The sequence below is a fragment of the Rhineura floridana genome, chromosome 5 (assembly GCF_030035675.1).
Source record: "Rhineura floridana isolate rRhiFlo1 chromosome 5, rRhiFlo1.hap2, whole genome shotgun sequence".
Lineage (NCBI taxonomy): Eukaryota > Metazoa > Chordata > Lepidosauria > Squamata > Rhineuridae > Rhineura > Rhineura floridana.
In genome coordinates, this window is record NC_084484.1 from 93,340,384 (window position 1) to 93,362,719 (window position 22,336).

The 22,336-nt window shown below is 40.6% G+C and overlaps 1 protein-coding gene across 1 annotated transcript in view; it reads right to left on the reverse strand.

Moving 5' to 3' along the window:
* DIPK2B (divergent protein kinase domain 2B) overlaps positions 1-18,021 on the reverse strand; it is a 55,302-nt gene extending 37,281 nt beyond the window's left edge. The window contains exons 1-2 of the mRNA XM_061627507.1: positions 17,751-18,021; positions 9,454-9,718 (exon numbers count right to left, since the gene is read on the reverse strand). Of these exons, the coding sequence (XP_061483491.1) occupies positions 9,454-9,718; positions 17,751-17,986 (501 nt within the window). The 5' untranslated portion in view covers positions 17,987-18,021. The remainder of the gene's footprint in view (positions 1-9,453; positions 9,719-17,750) is intronic.
* Positions 18,022-22,336: the final 4,315 nt, after the last annotated feature.

Below are 22,336 nucleotides of genomic sequence, written 5' to 3' on the forward strand. Positions count from 1 at the left end.
CAGTTTGAACTCTAGTTGCTCCTGACAATGTAGCATCATACTGTGGATATGGCTAGGCAGTGGTGGCTGATGCCCATTGGGACTGGTAACATAAAAGGCAGAAAGCCCAAAAATAGGTGGAGCCAGAGCCAATAACAAGAGGAGCCAACTAATTTTAGTTTTGTCCCATCTTCCTCCCTGCTGAGTTCTGCAAGGGCAACACTGAGAAATGAGGAGGAAGATGACAGCCAGGGCCACCCCCTGGACTCGTTATAAGTAAGAAGGCTGGCAGGTGCAGGCTGAGGGCAGATTAAGGTTGGTGGGGCAGTGCCTCCACTGTGGCTAGTTGTACACAGAGGGACTATGACACAGGTCTCACACCACCATAATGAAATAGTGGGTGGGTTTTTTTGTTCACAGAGACAAAGGTAAAACCATGAGCATGTGGTTCCTCTTCCATTTTCTGTAGCTTGTGGGTTCCCATATTATCTGTAACTGGTTTTGTCATCTGTCTCTGTGAACATCACCTGCCTAGGCAGTTTGATTATGATGAATTAATGAGATACTGCATATGGACACAGAAATACATTGAGAACCCATGGTTTCTACTGCTATGTACTACCCACACCATAAAAACTCAATCAAGTTGACATATTAGGATACTGCTCCCCATTTGTAAAGATCTGGTTGCTTGTTGATGTGTTAGTGGTGATTTGCTTCCTGGAAAAGGCCAGCCAAGATTATAACTTATCCTCTTCAATTTGTCAGATAAAATTTGTGAGACAGTAGCTCCTCAAGTGGGACAGAAATCGTGTCATGAACAAATAACTTACACAGGGTGTACTAGATGGTGGAACAGCAATGGTCTAGAGCAATCTACTGTGTTGGACATGAGGGGGAGGGACTGAGATATTATTCCATCTTTGGGAGACCATGGGCTAGGCATAGACTTTGAGGTCTAGTTCTTCTCACAAACACGAGATGAGGGCTATACCACTTCAAATCTGTGAGCTTTCACATGTGGCTCGAATATTCCTCCATACAAAGACACATTCAATCAGTCAATCAATCAATCAATCCCTGCATATATAAAACTGGCATGTCAAGGCTAGACTAGAATCCTTTTTTCTCATAGTTTTATATGTCCAGTGAATTATTCTGCATGTCAGAGCATTCAGTCATGTGAGCATCTACTTGCAATTTGAAGTGGTACAGCTCAGCCTTGACTTCTGTTCTTCATTAAAAATGGAAATTAGAATGATCTGCTAAAAGTTAATGCAAGATTTAAAAGGCTATAATGAAGGATGGCCCAAACCATTTTGTTGCTTGAGGCAGAGCAGAAAATGGAACCCACCACCTCTGCCACCATGCCCCTACATACTGCCACCAGTGACTACCTAGCCAGGAACTGTGGCACTGGAGAGGGGCAGTGGCAGTCACTGCCCAGCCAAGCATTCCATGGCTGACACCCAACTGGACTGACTGGCAGCTACCACCCCAAGTTTTGAAAGGCTTCATGAAGTTCTTGCAAGACTTTGTCAAGCCTGCAATGAACAATGTTTATCCAAGTCTGTATCTGTATTAGATTTGAAATGTTTTTTTATATATAAAATTGTTTTCATTCTTGATGTTTTTACTGTGAAATAGCTTGAAGATATTGTATGGGAAATGATTCATAAATGGAATCAAAGAAAGAAAGAAGGAAGGAAAGAAACAATCCCTCTGAGTTTACCTGCATGGAGCCTCTAGAATAGAATGGGTTATAAATATAAATAAATAATGGCTTGATTCTGTTTGGAAATCTGAGCTTCAAAATGTTAATTTCCCTTGCCTAGAAAATTGACCACAGCTGCTCTTCTTCCAAGTAAATATGTAGCATTATTTAGTTGAAATCTAGTATATACAAATAACTGGGGCATGTGGAGAAAAAACTATTGTTGTACAAATCCAAAGGTCACGCGCACACAAATACCAGACTTTATTCTTTGTGTGGATGTCCTCTATTCTGACTGATTTCCCCTTTGCCTCTGTCCCATGAGTTTGACTTTCCAGCAAATGTTGAGCCTGTTTAGACGTTTAACTGGCGCCTTCTGCACAGGGGGGAAACTTTAGCCTGTGAGAGAAACTGGCTCAACTCCAATGCTCCAGGGAATGCTCAAAGGGAGAGAATAGCATGCATGAAAGATTTTGCACTCTGGGAGATATTTGTGTGGCACAGGCCAGCCAGCAAAGATTGTGTTTCATTCAAACTGAACAGGGAGAGTAGAGAGGGGAGGCACCTAGTTGTGGCAAACATCTCTCAATAGCTACAGAGAGCATCGTGAAGCTTGCCTTAGCCTACCAATTTTCCATTTAAGCATTCATACATTTTCTGAGTAAAAGGCTGGTTGTGGCCCTTGCGTTAAAGTAAATGGAATTGTACTATTGTGACACTACATGCTCATAACAGGAAATCTTGGTTGCTTGCTAGATGGGATTCCTCATACTTTTTGCACAGCTGTTGTTTTGTTCTGCCAACAACGCTCTAGTGAAATGTTCCACGCTGCCATCTTGTGGAGTAAGAGAGAGGGCCAATGGGAATTGGAAATCATGCCACTGGAGTGGTAGCGGGAATTCTGAAGGGAAAGGAGAATGTGAGATTCTAGATTATAGTACTTCTCTGCTCAGGCACCCAGTGTCCTTTTGTTCACTGTGATGCTCTCCTTTGAAAATGGCTTCTGGAATTACCATACCATGGACTGCGAAAAAGACAAATAATTGGGTGTTAGAACAAATTAAACCAGAACTATCACTAGAAGCTAAAATGATGAAACTGAGGTTATCATACTTTGGCCACATAAGAGAAGACATGATTCACTAGAAAAGACAATAATGCTGGGAAAAACAGCAGGGAGTAGAAAAAGAGGAAGGCCAAACAAGAGATGGATTGATTGCATCAAGGAATCCACAGACCTGAACTTATAAGATCTGAACAGGGTGGTTCACAACAGATGCTCTTGGAGGTCGCTGATTCATAGGGTCGCCATAAGTCATAATTGACTTGAAGGTACATCACAACAACAAAAATTGGCAAAATCCCTTGATTTACAAACTGGAAATATACAACTGGCCATGCAACCCCTATGCATGTCTGCTCAGAAGGAAGCCCCACTGGGTTCAACAGGACTTACTTCCAGATAAAGGTGTATAATAAGAGCACAGCCTGAATGTCAATTTGCTTTGTTTTGTTTTTCATTCAATTCCATTTTGTTTTCCATTTTATTTTGTGTAGGTAGTAAGGCCTCTCTTGTAGTTATATTGATATCTCTGTTAGAGCTGCTTCTCTTACATTTTTAAAATTATTTGGTTGGTACAATATATTATTTGCCTGATTTTTGATATAGTATTGCTTGCTTATAAATGGACTTGCTTATACTTAAGTGTCCTTACGAGTGCCAGACCCAGAGGAAGAAAGCAGAGCTTGGAAGTAACTAGTTACAAGTAACGAATTACTTGTAATTCATTACTTTTTTGAGTAACGAGTGGGTAATTCCTTTACATTTTGATCGTAATAGAACTAGGAGTAATTTTACTACTTTTGTGGAGTAATTGTAACGTTTCCAGAATTACTTGGGGGCATTACTTGGGGGGGAGCAGGGGAAGTCTTCTGCTCCTCTGATTTGTGGATGAAAATCATGGTCAAGAACATGGATAAAGGAGGAGAAGGAGGCAGCAGCAGAATGGAGAACTGTGGAGGTGAAAGACGACAAGTGTGTGTGTGTTTGTGTGTGTGTGTGTGTGTGTGTGTGTGAGAGAGAGTGAGTGAGTGAGTGAGTGAGTGAGTGAGTGAGAGAGAGAGAGAGAGAGAATACTGTGTTTGCACTTGGCACACAAAGTGGCCTCCACCCCCTCTCTGGCTACTGTTCTGCATTTGCAGTATTTTAACCTTTTTGCATCTCAGGGGAAAATGTTTGCTTGAGTGAGTGTCCCTTAGTTGGTGATAGGGCAGGGTCCGGGAGGTGGTTAAGTGAGAGAGATTATGGTGGCTGGCTGAGTGGAGGGGGTTGCACTTGGTTTGACGTGCAAAGATCTGAGTAGTGGCCTCAGCCTCCCTCTCCACCTCCCTTACCAGCAGAGAGACCACCATTGCTATCTTATGAATAAAAATAATTATTCTACTACCTTTGTATGTGTTTGTTTATTTTTAATGTTGTTTTAGGCTACTTAGATGTGCAGCAGCCAAGGCCAGCACCTTGTAGGCGTTTTTTTTAAGTAACTGAAATGTAATTGTAGTGATTACTCTGGAGGAAAAGTAAAGTAATCAGTTACTTTCAGAGCAATTGTAATTGTAACGGTAATTACTACTTTTTGGGCCATGTAACTGTAACTGTAATTTATTACTTTTTAAAAGTAATCTTCCAAGCTCTGGAAGAAAGGGTAAAAAAATGGCTAAGATGATTCTAAATAAATAAATAAAAATTCTCAATAGATATGACATGTAAATAGGATGTCTATATTCATAGGCAGTATATGCCAGATGCTAAGCATAAACAACTGCGATGTCTAGTAAGAAATGTATCCATTGTTAATGCCTAACCTTTAGAATGCCCTCCCTGTATGATTTGTGAGCTACTGATTGTTTGGTGCTTCCAGTTCCTGTTGAAAATGCACCTGTTTGCTCAGACTTTCCTTGGCCATCAGCACTAACAAATTGCCCTATATTGTGTTTGTATTTTTACAAATGTGTAGGGCGGTACAATATCTCAGAGAGGAGGTCAGGTCTCCTGCTCCCCTGGCGGATTTACTATAGCTGCCCAATTTCCCTGCTTTTTAAAGTTTGATAGAAATATCTATTGACTATAGGCACATTCTTAAACTGCAAGGTTTTTTGCCTATTAGTGAATTTTTCTGCTTTTTAATCCGGGAGGTAAGCAATGGGACCTTGTGCAAGTTTGCTGAGAATGGATTGATCATTTGCATGCTTATTGCGTTCAGTGGGATTTACTCCCTGAAATCATGCTTGGAAAAAGCATGTGTGAAACTGTGTGAAACTGAACACAGGAGGTGGGGAGGTGAGGCGGGGGATGTGGATGGGAGCAGGCAGGAGGGGAAGGGGAAGAGGAGGGCAGGTTTGATCATTTGCATGTTCAGTGAGATTTACAGCTGTGCAGTCATGCTTAGAATAGGTAAAACTTATCATTGGGGCGAGGAGGGGAGGAGGAGGAGGAGGGATGGATGGGTGGAGAGTGGGCAGGGGAGGAGGAAGAAGGAAGAGGGGAGGAGAGGAAGAAGGGAGAGAAGAGGGGAAAGGCAGGTCTGATCATTTGCATGCTTATTGAGTTCAGTGGGATTTACTCCTGTGCAATCATGGTTAGGATAGGTAAAACTGACCATGGGGGAGGAGGGGGGAGAGGGGAGAGTAGAGGGAAGGAGGAAGGGTGGAGAAGGAGAGGGGAAGGAGAAGGAGAAGGAGGAGAATGGAAGGGGTGGGTGAGGGGTGAAGGAAGGGGCAGGGAAGGGGCAAAAGGGAGGTGATGAGAGGGAGGAAGAGAGGAGGGCAGGTTTGACTATTTGCATGCTTATTGAGTTCAACTGAATTTACTCCCATGCAATCATGCTTAGGATAGGTAAAACTGACCATAGGGGAGGAGGAGGGGAGGGGAAGGAGGGACGGAGGAAGGAGGGACAGGGGAAAGGAGGGGATTGCAAGGTGGGGAAGAAGAAGGGAAGGGTGAAGGAAGGGGGAGGGAAGGGGCAAGAGGGAGGGGATAGGAAGGAGGAGGAGGGGATAGGAAGGAGGAGGAGGGGAAGGCAGGTTTGATCATTTCATTGCCTTTTGAGTTCAGTGGGATTTACTCCTGTGCAATCATGCTCAGGATAGGTGAAATTGACCTTGGTGAAGGGCAGAAAGGGGAGGAGGAAAGGAAGGGCAGGAACAGGAGGGGCAGGAAGGGGAGTAGGAGGGGGAGGAGATTGGGTGAGTGGGCACTGGGCAGAGGGGAAGCCCCTTTCCTTTCCAAGAGGAAAACATTGTGAACAGTATCATTGCTTTTCAGGGTTTCCCCCACCTTTTTATTCTACAGAAGGCACATGTAGCCTCCCACCCAAATTTAAACCAAAGCTGTCCCTGGGCACATCCACACCAGATCTTTATTTCACTTTAGACCATTATGGCTTCTCCCAAAGAATCCTGGAAGTGTAGTTAGTGAAGGGTGCTGAAAGTTGTTAGAAGATGCCCTGTTCCCCTCACAGAGCTTCAATCAGAGTGGCTGACTGTTAAACTACTCTGGCCACTGGAGCTCTGTCAGGGAAATAGGAGTCTGCTCTCAGCACACTTCCCAGGATTCTTTGGGGAAAGCCAAGGCTGTCTAAAGTGAAATAAAGGTCTGGTATCGATGTGGCCCCCTGATTCGCCTAGCCAAGTAGCTGTGAGTCTGGCTTTTAGAACACTGACAGTTGGTTCTTACTGAGCATACCAGGGCTTATAACTGAATTCAATGCTAAATTTCTTATATTAATTAAAAATCAGTCAGGCATTTTTTAAACTTTTAAAAAGCAGAAGGTGAAGGTCAGAGTATGGGGCAAGGTCAGTAATAGGATTACAGGTACTCTCTGAAAATGGCTGATTTTTAATGAATTTCTACAGACTGTGAGAACTTGGACAGAAAAAAAATCCAAAAGCAGTCTGGTTTTTCTCTCTCTCTTGTTACACTTTGAACTCTTGATTCTCTCGGTCTATTTTGTGTATCTCCATGAAAATTTAGAGAGATGTTAAGCAAGCATTTCTGAGTTCAGGAGTATAAGTTTTGTAAGGTTTTGTTTTGAAATGAGCTTATGGGAAGCATCAGAATGTCATGGGGGGTATTTTTAATGTAACATTGCGGAATGCAAAAAATCCATGCTAGCTATAGTATACAGCCACTCTCGTGGCTGTATAATTGACATCTGTGATTTTGTGTGATGTTGCTACTATGTTTCATTTTAATGTATTTCTATTTTTATCTTTGTAACTCGTTTTGAGATTGCTTTGCCAATTGTAAGTGATATATAAATATTAAATACAAAAATTAAAAATTTCATTTGGAATTTCCATTGAAATCCCCCAAATGTTTTTTCCTGAGGAGGAACTTCCAAACACGCTAGAAAATGGGGCATTTTCTCTGATCTGGCAAAGTAGCGCTTTTTTAAATCATGAAAATGTTCAGGGGGAAAGGCTGTAATTTTTGACAACTTTACAAAATGTGCATTTTGGGAGAGGGAGCCACGGCAGTCCTTTTATATAACAGCTTTGCCTGTTCTCCACATTTCTGCAGCATTTTTTTTAAATCCTCATGAAAATTCATCAGCATTTTAGTATGAATTTCTCCTAGTCAACACATTTTTGTATACACTTTTAACAAATGTACACATTTCCCTTAATATAATGCATTTTGTATGTTACTTTCACTAATATATGCATTTTGTGCACACTTTCCCCTAATGCATGCATTTTTGAAAGCATTGGTTGAAGAACTGTATCAGATTTCAAAGGATGGCTGTGTTTTGGGTTTATTTAAAAAAACTTTTTAAAAGTGTGAATTAAGTAGGTTCACATTTGAATGTAAACAAAATGTAAAACAAATTGAAAGTCTCCCCCATCATTAGTACCTCAGTCATGTAATAGAAAATCAGGCTCCATTTCTTTGAACCTGACATGTTGTTGGACATGCAACTGGGTGTTGTGGAGTTTGCTCCACTCTAAGGACTGGAATGTTATTCCTGCCCAGGAAGATGTAGTTATGCCCCGTTTCAACTGTAGCACCTCTGTGGGACAAAAAAGAGAAGAATAAAGAAGGCCAGCATTAGAATGAAGGGATCAAGTATCCCTTTTATTAGTGTAAAAAGATCTAATCTGATGAGGAGACACAACATTTCTAATGAGTCCATATCTTAAGTCCCTTTTTGCAGAACACCTCAGCTACTTAAATGGAAGAATGAAAAGCATCAGAAGCAACATTTGTCTGGTGATCCCCTGTGAGAAAGTTCTCTGGTGCAAATAGTAGCTGGCAACTTTCTACATAATTAGGGAGAAATAAACTAAACTGCATCCTGTTTGCTCCTTCATCAGTGGTGGGAAATGCTTGATTGACCAGTGCTGCTGCTTCCATTTTCTTTCCATGCTTGGCTCTTTAGTGCTATCTTTGTGCTTTGCTACTGATTTGTTGTAGGCCCCCACATAGTTCTCATCTGCTTGGCCTTTTGCTCCTACCCCTTGGAAACAGCAACTGCCTAGCAGCTGTCCTGAAGCAGCAGGAACTATGGCCAGAAGATGAGATTTATCCCTTCACTCAATTTATGCGACTCTGAAGGAATTTAATAAAGAGGTCAGCAGACTTCCTCGCGCATGACATATATCATTGTAGATGGTTGAGAGATGAAAGACACTTCAGAGTGCTGGTCTGGGTGCCTGCCTCTAGGCATTAGGCCACTAGAGTGTGTCTGATACTCTGGGAGCATGATAAGGTTCTTCTGTACAGTGCCTGTGTCTGCAAGAATCCTGGAGGCCTTTCGCTGCCCTACTTTGACATGATGCACCCACAGACATTGACATCAGTAGAGCAGGTTGTCCTTTGGGTTAGTCACAGGCACGAACATCTAGGGATTAAAGATCTCTAAGGGATTAAAAAGCATGTTGCTACTTTTGCTGAAGCTTTTATGCAATATGTGTTTTCTTGTAGATTTGAAAGAGCCCAGTAATCAGCTTGTTCCCACATGGCTACCCCAAACTCATAAACCTGTCACACCATATTAGTTTTATGCAGTTTAGGAGGTAAGCACCGAACAGGTGGATAGCCTTCAAAGATGGTACTCAGTCGGAACTGAAGACAAAGCAAGAAAAACAAAAGCAAACCCATACCATACTGCAATCCACAAAAGCACATGCCATAATAAATGTGTGTGTCTTTAAAGGACCACAGAACTCTTGGTTGCTTTTCCATACCATACAGATTCAAAATGCTAAGATGAACAATTATTCTCTGTACTATTTGCAGATAACCATTTACAACAGTGTGCATGCAATCACTTGGCAAGGCGGTCATCTTTTCAATTTTGCAGCTTCCCTTGATTTCATTTCTGATCAAGTACAGGAATGTGGCAAGGTTTTCTTCACCAGTCTGCAAAATAACACAGAAGACCGTCTTACTGAGTAGTTATATGCACACCATCATAAGTTATCTTGGTTTCAGATGTGACTGTGGTGTATTATGCTATATGGACTTCTTCTATATTCAAGTAGCAAATAATACTAGCAGAAGCTCAGTCAGGTCCAACAAATATTTTGTGTGTGTGTGTGTGCGTGTGTGTGCATGCACGCGTGTGTGTGTGCGTGTGTGTGTACAGAGAGAAGAACCAAACTCAAACAACAACAAAACGTTCAATTCCCATGATGTAATAGCTCCTCAATATGAATATTCTGACATATAAATTCTGGATTTCAGGAACCTATATACCAACCTGAACCAGGACAGGGGTGAGGCGTTTTGTTTTCAGCCATTTCTGGAATCTCTCTGTCTTCCATAAGACTCGTTCAATGCTGCAGCTTTTAGTGTGAGTAAGGAAAGTACAAATCTTCTTGTCGGCTTGGTCGTGCTGGTATTTTGTGGTTAATCTGGAGATCTCAACTGGCCGCCAACTTTTGGTGTCATCTGAGTAGTTCCCAGCGTAGTAGGAGAGGTAGTTGGGAGGGAGTTTTAAACGGGAAGAAAGCCAGCTGTCAAATCTGTCATCAAATCAAGACATGCAATGTTGTTAATCCACCTTCACCCAGCTAAGTACTGGCATACCGTGGCACCTGCCAAATTCTTACATCTCCAAGTAGGATTCCAAAACAGATCTATAAGGTGGCCAAGTACTATCCATTGTTTGTTAGGGTGTAAAGCCTTTATGAAGTAGGATCTGCTCACCCCACCCCACCCCCATTCTACATATAATATTATCCAGGAGGAAAAATTTAATGGGAGAGCAGCCACAAAAGGGTTGCTTCCAAAATGGACAAAACAAATCACTATAAAACCTAAACATCTGTAATGGCAAATGGAATAATAATAATAATAATAATAATATATCATTTCATATGCAAAATTCCTAATATCATAATACATAATAAGATAATTCAAAATCTATTATGCAACATTATAACTCAAAATACAAAGAAAAACATCAGTAAAAACAGAGAATCCATCAATAAAATATCCAGTTAAAATATAAATAAATAATAAAACAGAACAGTGTGAGGGATCTTATAAGCCAGAGAAAACCTGCTAAATAAATGGGTCTTCAGGAGGTGAGACTTGCCACTGTTTCTGCCTCATGAACAGCACGTAAAAGAGTGTAGAACCCTGACCACTGACCATGTTGACTGGGGCCCATATTCAGGAAGAAATCAATCAATCAATAACCCTATCTAATATGAATCTCACAATTTTGAAAGTGACTGGGCACAGGAAATAGCCACTATGTTCCTTAATGCGACTGAAAACAGTTCTCCACCTGGTTCCTCTTCTGACCGCAAAATGGCTAGACAACTAAAAACAGTCACACACTCATTAATGTGTATATTTGAGGCATTGACTGCCTTGATCAGATGAAGGTCACAATGGCACACCTTTTTGGCTTTATACACATGTTATTTCTGAAGCTTCCCTCCCTTGGTTGCTGTTGTTTATGTGAGAGCACCTTCTCCTTTTGTTCTGTTTTTCCTGAGGAAGTACACGGAACCTGCTTAGATGTTAAGCACTGTCTTGTTTCATCAGCCCTCTCAAAGAGTTTGTGTGCATGCATACAGGAAGTGTACATGTACACAAACTCTTCTTTCTCCTATAGGCTATTCATATAATAATTTTTCTTTGTGATTATTATTTATTACATTTCTATCCCCAGTCCTCCTCCTAAAGGAGCCCAGGACAGCAGATTCATAGATATATAAATCTATAAAGCATTCAGATAATGTTAACTCCACATAAACTTTACTTTATTTTTTAGTTTAATGGCAGGCATACAATAAATTTTCTAATTGTTAGTTTTCCCAATGAACACAGGACAAATGCCCTAATCTAACCTCATCATAAATTTAATGTTAATCATTCAGAGCTGAAGATAGCATTTAAGCAGAATCTATCAACTTCGCACTTTCTGAAACAATATGAGAACCAAAGCACAGCTACCCTTCAAAATTTACACTTATCCGAATTTTACAATGCAGTTCCCCAACAATACAATGTTTTTAGAATGCATGTATTAGGGGAAAGCATGCATGTAAATGAATATATTAGTGAATTTTTTAAAATCCTTTATATTAGGATAAATTGCTTGCAAAAATTTGTACATTAATCAAAGCTGCATGCAAAATAAGTTTATTAGGAGAAATTCACACTAAAATGCTGGAGATATGAGATTTTTTTAAAAAAAATTCTTGCAGCAATGTGGAGAAGTGAATTTAAGATTGGAAAAATGAGAAACTGAGAGAACCAAAATTGACAAAACCTTCCATCCCTGGTTACAATATAATTTCATGAAGATGCATCAACAAAACTAGTTTTAGTGCTTTAAAGCATGGATCTCACACACACACTTCGCATAATTTTTTAAAATGCACATATATGATTTCATTTGGCTCTTTAAAGGTTACTGAGAGATGTGTACAATTTTAGGCAATGAGTCTCACTTTCAAAACGGATTTAAGAACTTGTGAGCCTTGGGCTACATTCTTCAGTAAGAAAGCAATCCTAGTAGAATCCCTTGAGTGTATGAAATTTGATCATGACTTACCTTATAGTTATATTTTTCCTCTCCAAAATATAATGAAATGTAATCCTTTATATACTCTGAGTTTGGGAAAGCATTGAATTGACAACTGACCAGTTTTCAATGGCCCTTACTCACAGATCACTGAGAATCACTATGGTATAGAGGATAGAGCATTTGTCTTCAACTATGAAGGCCTGGGTTTCTATCAGTTATCTTTATAAAATAAATGCAGAGGTCTTACAAACAAGCTTACCCACCTTGCAGTTCTGATGTTGATCAATAACAATTCCTGCTAAAGGGCTTGGATTCATTTGTTTTGAAGCTGTTATTAGTGCACTTCTAGATGCATGGAAAGCTGCCTTATATTGAGTCAGACTTATTGGTCCATCTAGCTTAGTACTGTCTACACTGACTGGCAGTGGCTCTCCAGTATTTCAGGTAGGGGACATTCGCAGGCATGTCTGGAGATGCTGGGGATTGAATTTGAGACCTTCTAAATGCAAGGTAGATGCTCTATCCCTAAACTACAGCTCTTCCCCTGCTGACATTAAGTAACTGTTAAATGAGGAGCAATGGGGTATTCAGAGCTTTTTTCTTGTCTTATCTTTTACTGACCCTGCTCCTGTCCCTTTGACAGCAACCTGACATGGAGACATTTTGAAAAGTGATGCTTTCCTTTACTTGGTATGCAACTACAGTGATGGGAAGAGCTTAACTGCTAAACTTGTACATATCAGGCAGCTGTTCCAGGCATACGAGTGATCTTTCAATGTCAGCTTTGAGAACTCAAAAGTGTACGTGTGCCATCTCAAGACCATTTTATTTAGTTGAATTTCTGATAGCTGATCATGCAAGAGAGAGAGAGGAGAGGTATTTGTAATGCAAATGGACATTAAGGTTAATGTGTAGGTTTCACTCAGGCTGTGCATGGGCTCTGGACAAATCCTGAACTGAATCAGGCCTATTTGGGTCTATCCAGGATTGTCCCAGAGTGGGTCACAGCAGCCCTGGATTGGCTCCACCCGGAATGATCCAGGGCTGCCAAAAGGGTGAATATATCAGGTGACTGCATATTTATTCAGGGTTTTAAACCCTAAGTGAGCATGGGGTTGACAGTGAGGGGGATGGGAGAAGGAGACACCATCGCCACTGCCTGCATTTTAAATTAGGGTTTAAAACCCTAATGAAAGACTTAGGGCTCTGTAATGCCCCGAATTGGTTGGCAGGGTCGGGTTTATCTTGTCCCAGGTTGGATAGGGCCCAATCCAAACTACTAGATCAGGTGGGAGTGTGTGCACAGCCCTACATTTCATATTTGCACTGAAATAAGAGCTCCTTTAAGCACATATGAAAATGCCCTTAGAGAAATTTATTTGGGACTTTTAAGCAGTCCTTAAATATGAGCTAGTGTGCTCCAAGTGATTAAAGTGTCAGGCTTGGTTTTGAAAAAGCTAGGATGCTAGGATCAAACTCCCTTCTCAATCATGAACCCTTACTCTTCTACCTTCTTGGTCTCAGTTCTCAATGTGTGAAATGTGAATTCCCAAGGTATACATAACAGAGTTCCTATGAGGATAAACTTTATAAAGGGTGTTAAGTAGTTTGCATGTAAGTGATTCATAATTGCCAATGTTCATTGCAATCTATTAAAATTGCTGCATGCTATAATTTAGTACTCAGCACAAACAACAAAATGAATTAACCCAAATGGATGTCTTCATCTGGAAACCTTTAGGGCAAAGTGAAAAGCTCTGGGAACATGACTCTTATCTGCACTTAACTAGTTTATCAATGACCTGACATGCTTTGTACAGACTCATCTTGTGAGTTGTGCCAGAATAGTAGTTCACTCTTATATCATGTTCTTTTATCTGAGGCTTTAAAAGCATATCACACATACCAATTAATCACATTACTCAACAGGGTGGGAAGTTAATGTTCCCATTTTTCTAATGAGAGTTAATCCAGACAAAGATAAGGAAGGGGGGGGCAGGGAGTAGCATGAAACTGTATGATAACTTAATTGAATAGGCAGGTAGTTCTGCATAAGCTACCACTTCTTAGAATGGCTGTTTCATTCAAAATGGTTCTGATATATTCAGACAGGCACAGCAAGATCAATATAAACTTAAAGAGGAACAATTACTTTATTTATTTATTTTTACTTATTAAAAACGAGGAGGAGTGAACCAGCCATTCCTAGGATGCTTGAGACCAAGTGCCATAATGCTTTGCTAATTAATTCCAGCTTAGTATTTTTATTTATTTATTTGTTATTTGATTTATACCCCGCCCTTCCTCCTGGCAGGAGCCCAGGGCAGGTGGTAGATTCACATTGATCTCTTTGAGACCTTTAGTTGGGGCATGGTAACTCTAAGGTCACATCCAGGGACCCTAGTCTACTACAGAAAGTTCTGGAAGACTGAATGCACCTCTACTTTCTGTTGCTGGTTTTAATATTTGAATTGGATCCATTTATTCTCTTGCATATTTGGCCCATACAAACGACAGGAGGACACTGGTGGCAAATCATGTTTAAAAATGTGCAGGTGAACAACTGGCAGTCACAGCTTTTAAGCATTGACTGTATGTGCTTATTACAATGCCTATGTAGTGTCTGCTCTTCAGGGCTCTGCTGGAAAAACACCAGTGTACAACCTGTAAGGCTATCCTTTCTGTCCATGCAGGGAAATCATGGGCTGTGCACAGGCCATAGATTGAATGCCATTACCTTCTTTTTAAAGAAATGCATCTTGAATTTCCACTTATGCACTACTAGGGCATACAACTAGGAGTGTGGGAAGTTCTTGTACTGATGGTGAGTATGCCATATAATGAATTGGGTCTTTGCAATGTGAAATCTTAGGAAAAAGTACACATGCAGTTGGGACTGCTCATGTAATCAGCTTCATCAAGCTAAAATGCCCTGCATATTTGCAGTACAATGCCCATAAGGGTAAATTATGAAACATTAACTAAGCATAGGTGACGCCACATTGAATATCAACTAATGAAGATCCAGTGAAGTTTCTGTTGCAAGGTAGAAAGAGCACTTCACTGGGACTTTAATGGCAAACTTTCATGGTTTTAATGGCAAATTCTCACTTCAACTAACAGCTAAGGACTCCCCTTTCTTGTACAACATCTAGCATAATGGGCTACAGCAGTGGCTTTCATGCTTCCTTCCTTTAGGTTTGCCACAGAATCTGGGGAGTTTTAAGGGTGCTCATTCATTTCATGTGGGGTGCTACTGGCTAGACTAATAATCTGCTGATTGGTGGCATGAAAAGGCTGGAAGTGGGCAAGTTATCTTTCAGGGAAGCTTATCAATCAATCATTGACAAACTCCTGCTAAGTTTCTGAAGGACTCATTAGGAGCATTACAAAATTACTGGGCTGCACTTTAATTAGCAGGGTCCCTAAGAATCCCCTTAGTACAAATAACACCTCAGTCAAGATTTCCTCTTCCTCCTCCTCTACAACCAAGTACTACCTTGGGTCTGTGCCTGGCTAATGTAATCCATAATGTCAGGAAGGGTGCCCACCTTCCCTGGTCATAAAGAGAAACAGGCTGTTGTGGGATGGATGGTGTGGAGTTAAATGAAATTGTCCGCAGGGAGGCTTGGTGGATTTAGGTTAGCTTAAGTTTAGCTTATGGCCAGGGTCTGACCAGCTGGCATATTTATGTCTGCATGATAGATTTCCGAAAGCAGTGCTCCTGGGTTTTTTAATTTTGTTTTTCTTCACTCTTCTATATACTATTACTTCCCTGACATCTTAGAAGAATTCCATATATTATGCAGAGGCAATCCATTGTGTAGAATACTTTGTGCCATGTGGTTTGTTTAACCACCTCCTTGGCAGATTTCCTCCAATTGGTGAAAAAAAAATCCAGTTTATTGGGCAGATTATGTGATTATGTTTAATATGGTGAACCCTGTTTGGGGTTCTGCTGTCTCCACTCCCCCCGTATATGGAATGTTGTATTTTAATTGTTGTAAGGTACTCTGCAAAAGTATTAGAACGGTGAGGTATGTATTCCTAAATAATAATAATAAAAGCCCAGTTTGTCTCCAAATGTACACCAGGAACAGGAGTGGGAGGAGTCTCAGTTTGTCTCCAAATTTACACCAGGAAAAGGTGGGGGAGGCCTAGCCTTGACTTCAAAGTCTTTCCTAATGAACTCTTTACTTCCTCTCACATGTGTATTTGCAAAGGTATGGCAGGGAGCAGAGATATACTGTACACTTCCAAGGACCTTGCAATCTATAGGCCCTTCCTCCAGATGCACAACCCACCTGCCATAATGATAGGCATTTTAGTGGTTCAAGTATAAATTTAAAGAGCAAAATAAGAGTCTTTTATAGTAACTCCATCAAGGCTTTTTATTGTTTTTCTGAAGTATCTTTTATATAGGAGCAGATATATAAAAATGTAATTTGACACTGTGGTGTAATAGTAATAACAAGGTTAGTGGTGCATTAAAACTATAATTCATTAATATAGCATTTTTCTTCACTATGCTGCCAATTCTTTAAAAGCACCTATAGGTCTGTAAATCATATTGAAAGAGAGCAAGCATGTCTCTTTTAAATCTCTTTACCTACTGTCATCTACCATAATAACTTTTATCATAACTATCTCTGTTTTCAGAATCTGAAATAGATCTTATGATTATGATAATGGCTTGTGTAGATGTTGTACTCTGCTAGAAGAAATGTATGTTTGACAATTATCCCGATATTCATAACAAACTCCCAGTGGAATGAAAATGCCCCCATTCATGCTTCAGTCAATTATGATAATGTAAAACAAAACAACAAATCCTTGGGCATAGCCCACTTAAAGTAGAGCTTTGATTCAGTGCTGGGTTTGACATTTTAAAGTGCTAAGCAGTCTGAGCCCTGAATACTTAAAAGGAATGCCTTCTCCTGTATAGTCCCCTTAAGCCTTAAGGAGATCATCAAATGATGCCCTACTTTGTATGCCACCACCGTCAGAGGCTTAGCAGTTGATTAAAAGGTTTCAGGCCTTCTCTGTAGCTGGCACCCTCCTGACTTTTAGAAGGTTAGGTAAAACCTGTTTATTCAGGAAGTCATTTGAGTCTTGTAGGTAAATGGCACTGGTTTTATTTAGCAGCTCTGTTTCTGTTTCTGTTTTCTGGTGATTGTATATTGGAATTCTAATATTTTGGTTTTTATTGCACTTTTAAAAATCAGCTGATTCAAGAGACCACATGCACTATGTGCTTCTGTTGCAATTAATGGGAGTTAAAATGAATGTAAGTTTCCTAGATCTTGTCCCTTGCATTCCATTTCAGATATCTTTCTGACATTATTAGCTAACATGACTAAAATGCAGTGGATTCACAATATACAGCAAATATGCATTTATGCACATTTTAGGTGGTCATTGCACTTATATTTTAAAATATAACTGTTAAATGTTATTCCTTGCTTACCTCTTTACCCTAGCCTTTGACATCTGAAATATATTTAGGATTCACTCCATTCTATTGTTTGAAATCTGTTTTAACTGTTTTTAATATTGTATTTTTAAATTGCTGCAACATGCTTTGGGATCTCATGCTGAAGGGCAGGTAAGAAATATAACAGCAACAACAATATTTCACAAGCAACTTCTTAAGAGCTGTCTATACTCAAATAGCTCCTGAAAACAGTATCAGTGCAAAGCCATTCTGAGACGTTGGTTATTTAACATCTTAACAGTGTAAGCCTATGCATGCTTATGCATGCATTGAGTTCAGTTGGGCTTACTTCTAAGTAAGTGTACTCAGGACTGCACTTGAAATTACCTAGGGGGAAAATCTGGGGATTTGCTATGGTTGCTGTAAAAGTGATATTTGTTACTGATAGTAGATGCACAGCAGTTATGAACTGATGACAAATTAAATGCTTGAGTTCTTCTATGAAGACCCCCCCCAGCAGTTGGAAAACTCCCTTTTCCCTTTCTCACCACCCCAAATACGGTATGGAGATTCTGACCTTATTTCTTCTTTAAAGAATTTCTTGCAAATTGATGTTCCAATGCAGGCATTGCATTTATCAAGTCCCAAAAAAGTCCGAGCAAAACTGTAGCTGAGTTTGACCCGTGGCCCTGAAGATGGGGAAACTGTTGCTTCTAAAAAAGGGCTGTAGTTCAGACTGAAACACAGAAGAGCGAACAGCTGGACTACACATTTGAAGCAAAGGTGATGCTGCCAAGGCCTCATCTCTAGCATCCGCCAGTCCTAAACTAGCTTCTGAAGTTCTCAGTTTGTAACTGAACAGCATTTTATGCAACTGGAGAAATTTGGCCCAAGAGAGATAGAGCTCTCTTATCTTGCCAGCTGGTTGGTGGCTTCAGAGGTTTGGGGGAAGGAGCATGGATTGGGGTGGGCACAAGGAAATACATGAGGATGCAGATAACTTGTGTTGCTATAGTTACCTTTCCTCTGCTAGGAGAAGCTGTTGACCCACCCATCACCAAACATGGAATGCAACAAAAGCTTTGCTCATCATAATGTTGATGGGGACAAACGAAGGATATCCTGTTGAAGGAGCACAAGGTATTCATTGTGAAATCCAGCAGGAATTGCTTCTGATAACAGACAATTATAGTCAAGGCATGTGAAGAATGAAAAATCAATCTTTTCTGTCATTTGTATTTATATTAAAATGCAGATCATCAGATTGCTAATTTGCTTATAAGTCCATTTTATATATATTTCTTTTTCTAATAGCTGAATTTCATAGATTTGTCAAATACACTCTCTAATGCTTTCATTCTAAGTATTTGTGTCATTTACAAGACTGTCAAGTATCCTCACAGAACTACAATTCCCAGAACCCTTAACAAACTACAGTTCCCAAGATTCTTTGGAGGGGAGGATGTGCTTTTGATGTGCTTTAAATGTATGGCATGTACGCAACCTTACTTTCCAGAAGTCCTAAAAAGATAAAATTTATTTGTTTATTTATTATTTTATTTATATCCCGCCCTTTTTATTTTCCTAGAAATAAAAATATTTCTATTTTGCTAGAAATATTGTTGTACCCCCACTTCCTTTTTTCTAAACTACGGCTCTAAAAAAATTGGGAACAAATGGTGGATTTCCCACCCAAATGCAAGGTAAGACATAAAAAAGTATGGAAATTATACAGCCACAAGAGTGGCTGTATACTATAGCCAGCATGGATTTTTTGCATTCCACAATGTTACATCGAAAATACCCCCTATGCCATTCTGATGCTTCTCATAAGCTCAGTTCAATTTCACCTATCCTCCCCTCCCTGCCCCTCCCCAAGGTCAATTTCACCTATCCTAAGCAATAAGCTCCTTATTGATCCCTAATAGGACCACTCCTCTTACTCTGTGACTATTAAGCCTCCTCAGGAGTCTTTGGTGAGAAACCTAAAGCTTTCTGAAAGTCTAAGTACACAATGACAACTAGATCACTTCTTCTTATATGCTTTGTCTAAACCCCCCCCCCCCCCAGAAACTAAAGGTTTAGTGAGGCAGAACTTACCCTTGGAGAGACCATGCTGGGTCTGCTTCAACAAGACATGTTCTTCCAGAATCTTGGTAATTCTATCTGTAATAATGATTTCCACCAGTTTTCCCAGAACGGATGTTAAGCCAACTGTCCTGTAATTTCCAGGGATCCCCTCTTGATTTCTTTTCCAAATTTGGTGTAACAATGGCCACTTTCCTGTCCTGTGGTACAGAGGCTGATCTAAGGGACAAGTTACATTTTTTTCTTAGAGGATAATCAACTTCACATTTGCATCTTTAAGAACTGTCAGGGCTCATCCAGATGACTGCAATATGTGTGTCACGCCCGCTATGCGTGTTCATTATTTTTCGGTCGTCCAAATGATGTCTCGCGCTGTTATGCATTTTCGTGGGATAAATCCACTCCTTGCAATACCAGCAAAAATGCGATTTGCTGTTTAAAATCGGGAATCATCCGCTGTGCCTTCAGGAGTTAGGATGCAATACCGCGGACTTTACAACTGATGGGCGGTTCTTGGGTGTTTCCCCTTGCCCCTTCTCCTCATTCCAGCCAATCACATATCTGCACTTTTGCGCATGTGCGAGAATAAGCCTGGGAAAATTGAACCAATCATCGCAATGGTGGGGTGTTGGGGGGGTCTGCAACTACTGCGCAGATGCATTTTATTTTTTGCCAGCATGCAAACTGGACAGCCGCTCTGGGTGAGATCTGCAATGCACAGCAAGTGAGAAAGGGGGGGTCAGTTTCAGTCTGCCTCCGAAAGCCTTGTCAATTTCATTCTACTTGCTGGGGTTTTTGCTTCAAATCAGAAAAGCATACATTCCTTTAAGTGTAATATCACAAATGCAAACAAGAAAAGGGCTTCTGGTCGGCTTCAAGCCTGCTCCAGAAAGCTTTGTCAATTTCATTCTCCTGGGAAGGAAAGGGAGAAGGGGAGGAACACATTTCTTGCTTTTTGAGGGAAATAAGTGCATTGCCAGCATGTGTATCTCCTTAAATATCAATAAAGGCAGAAAAGCATACATTCCTTTAAGTGTAATATCGTAAATGCAAACAAGAAAAGGGCTTCTGGTCGGTTTCAAGCCTGCACTGGAAAGCTTTGTCAATTTCATTCTCCATGGGAAGGCAGGCGTGAAACCAACCAGCAGCCTTTCCTTCCCAGGCACAAACTCCTTTACAGCCATATTGTGCTTCGTTGCAAAGGGGGAGAGGAGCATACATAATTGTTTTGCTGACCAATTGGTTGATAGGGGGAGGTTTTAGAGGCGGAGCTTGGAAAAAGCAAAAAGAATGTAGGGGTCTTACTGCTGCGTGTGTGGGTGCAAAAAAGCATTTTTTTAATTGGGAAAGAGCAAACTAAAAGGCAAAGTGAGGACTATCAGATGACAAACCGAATATGGAAACCGTGGATTATCCCGCTCCGTTTGGATAAGCCCTCAGGTTGATGCTATCTGGACCCAGTGATTTGTGAGTGAGGCCTAGAATTTCATCTCTTCTCACCACTATTTGCCTCAGTTCCTCAGGTTGCCTTCCCAAGAAAGTTATTCAGGGATATTCTCTACGTGCCATTGCAAGCTTTGCAGCTGTGTGGTAAAACTGCCCAGTCTTCCTGGTTAGCCACTTTGCACACAAGATACACCACACAGTAACGGTTGACATGACACAAATTGAAGCAGCCTCAATGTAGTGGGCATAATGTGTAAATGGGCCCTCCCCTTTCCATGTGGATCAGGGCAAAGAATGAGTCCAGCTTCACTCGCTCACACTAAGGAACTGCTGAACACATGGTGGAGAGGAGTAGCGTGAACATCTCTAGCACACCACATGGAAGCCTCCAGGATCAGTATGGTGCTCCATGTGAATGCCTGGTCATCATTCTCAGGATTCTTCCCCCCCTTTTTTTGTTTTGTGGTGGACAAATAATGCAGACTGGAAGTCAGGCATGCACACCATGGCTAGTCTTATACTAGGGGATATTTTACATGATTGAGGGAAATAGTTCATATTGCTCCTCTATATGCTATTTCAGTGTTGCTCCCAGATGAATGTATGGTCAGGGTCTTACGACTTAATATTGAGCATCTACTGTGTATATGGATAAAACATAGTTCTTAAACTGTTGAGGAGCCTCATATGGCTCATGAACCATATTCAGTTTCTGTTTCTGTTTGAAGTGAACACTTCCTTTTTTCTTTTCTTCTTTTTTAAATCAAACTACAGATTGTGGGTTTTACTGTGTCTTTTATTATCTCTATTACAAGGGAGTAAGCACATGCAGTCACTACATGGAAACTCACATTGTAGTGATAGGAAATATACATGCGCCACCAGCTTGCTCCTGCCATCATGCATTTACACGAGTCACGTACTTTATGCTGCTTTCATATTGGTTTACGCTCTGTTGTTTGCAGAATCGGGCTGGACAGGGACCTAATCAATTTACATGGGATTATTATCCCATTATTATCAATTATGCCTTTGAATCGAGGAGGAAAAAACCCTACAGCTTTTACAATGAAGAATTCTCAGACCTGATGTAAAGCTGGTGACTGCCAGCTACCTGGCTCAAAATGTAGAAATAAAATAAAATAAAATGCTGCTTTCTAAATCTGTTATGTCTCTGTTCCTAAGTACCCTATATCAACATGCATAGTGCTCTTGTTTATCCCAGCATCATTATTTGAACATAGTGGCTGGGGATGATGGGAACTGGAGTCTAGCAAAATCTGGAGGACGGAAGGTGCCCTTTCTTAGTATAAATGAATCATAGAATCATAGAGTTGGAAGGGGCCTATAAGACCATCGAGTCCAACTGCCTGCTCAATGCAGGAATCCAAATTAAAGCACACCTTACAGGTGGCTGTCCAGCTGCCTCTTGAATGCCTCCAGTGTTGGAGAGCCCACCACCTCCCTAGATAATTGGTTCCATTGTCGTACCACTCTAATAGTTACGATGTTTAGCCAAAATCTGGCTTCCTATAGCTTGAACAGCAGAAGGGGGCAAGTATCCAAGAGCAAAAGAAAGGAAAAAAGGGGGGAACTCCCAAATACTTGAATATATATCTTCAGTAGTTT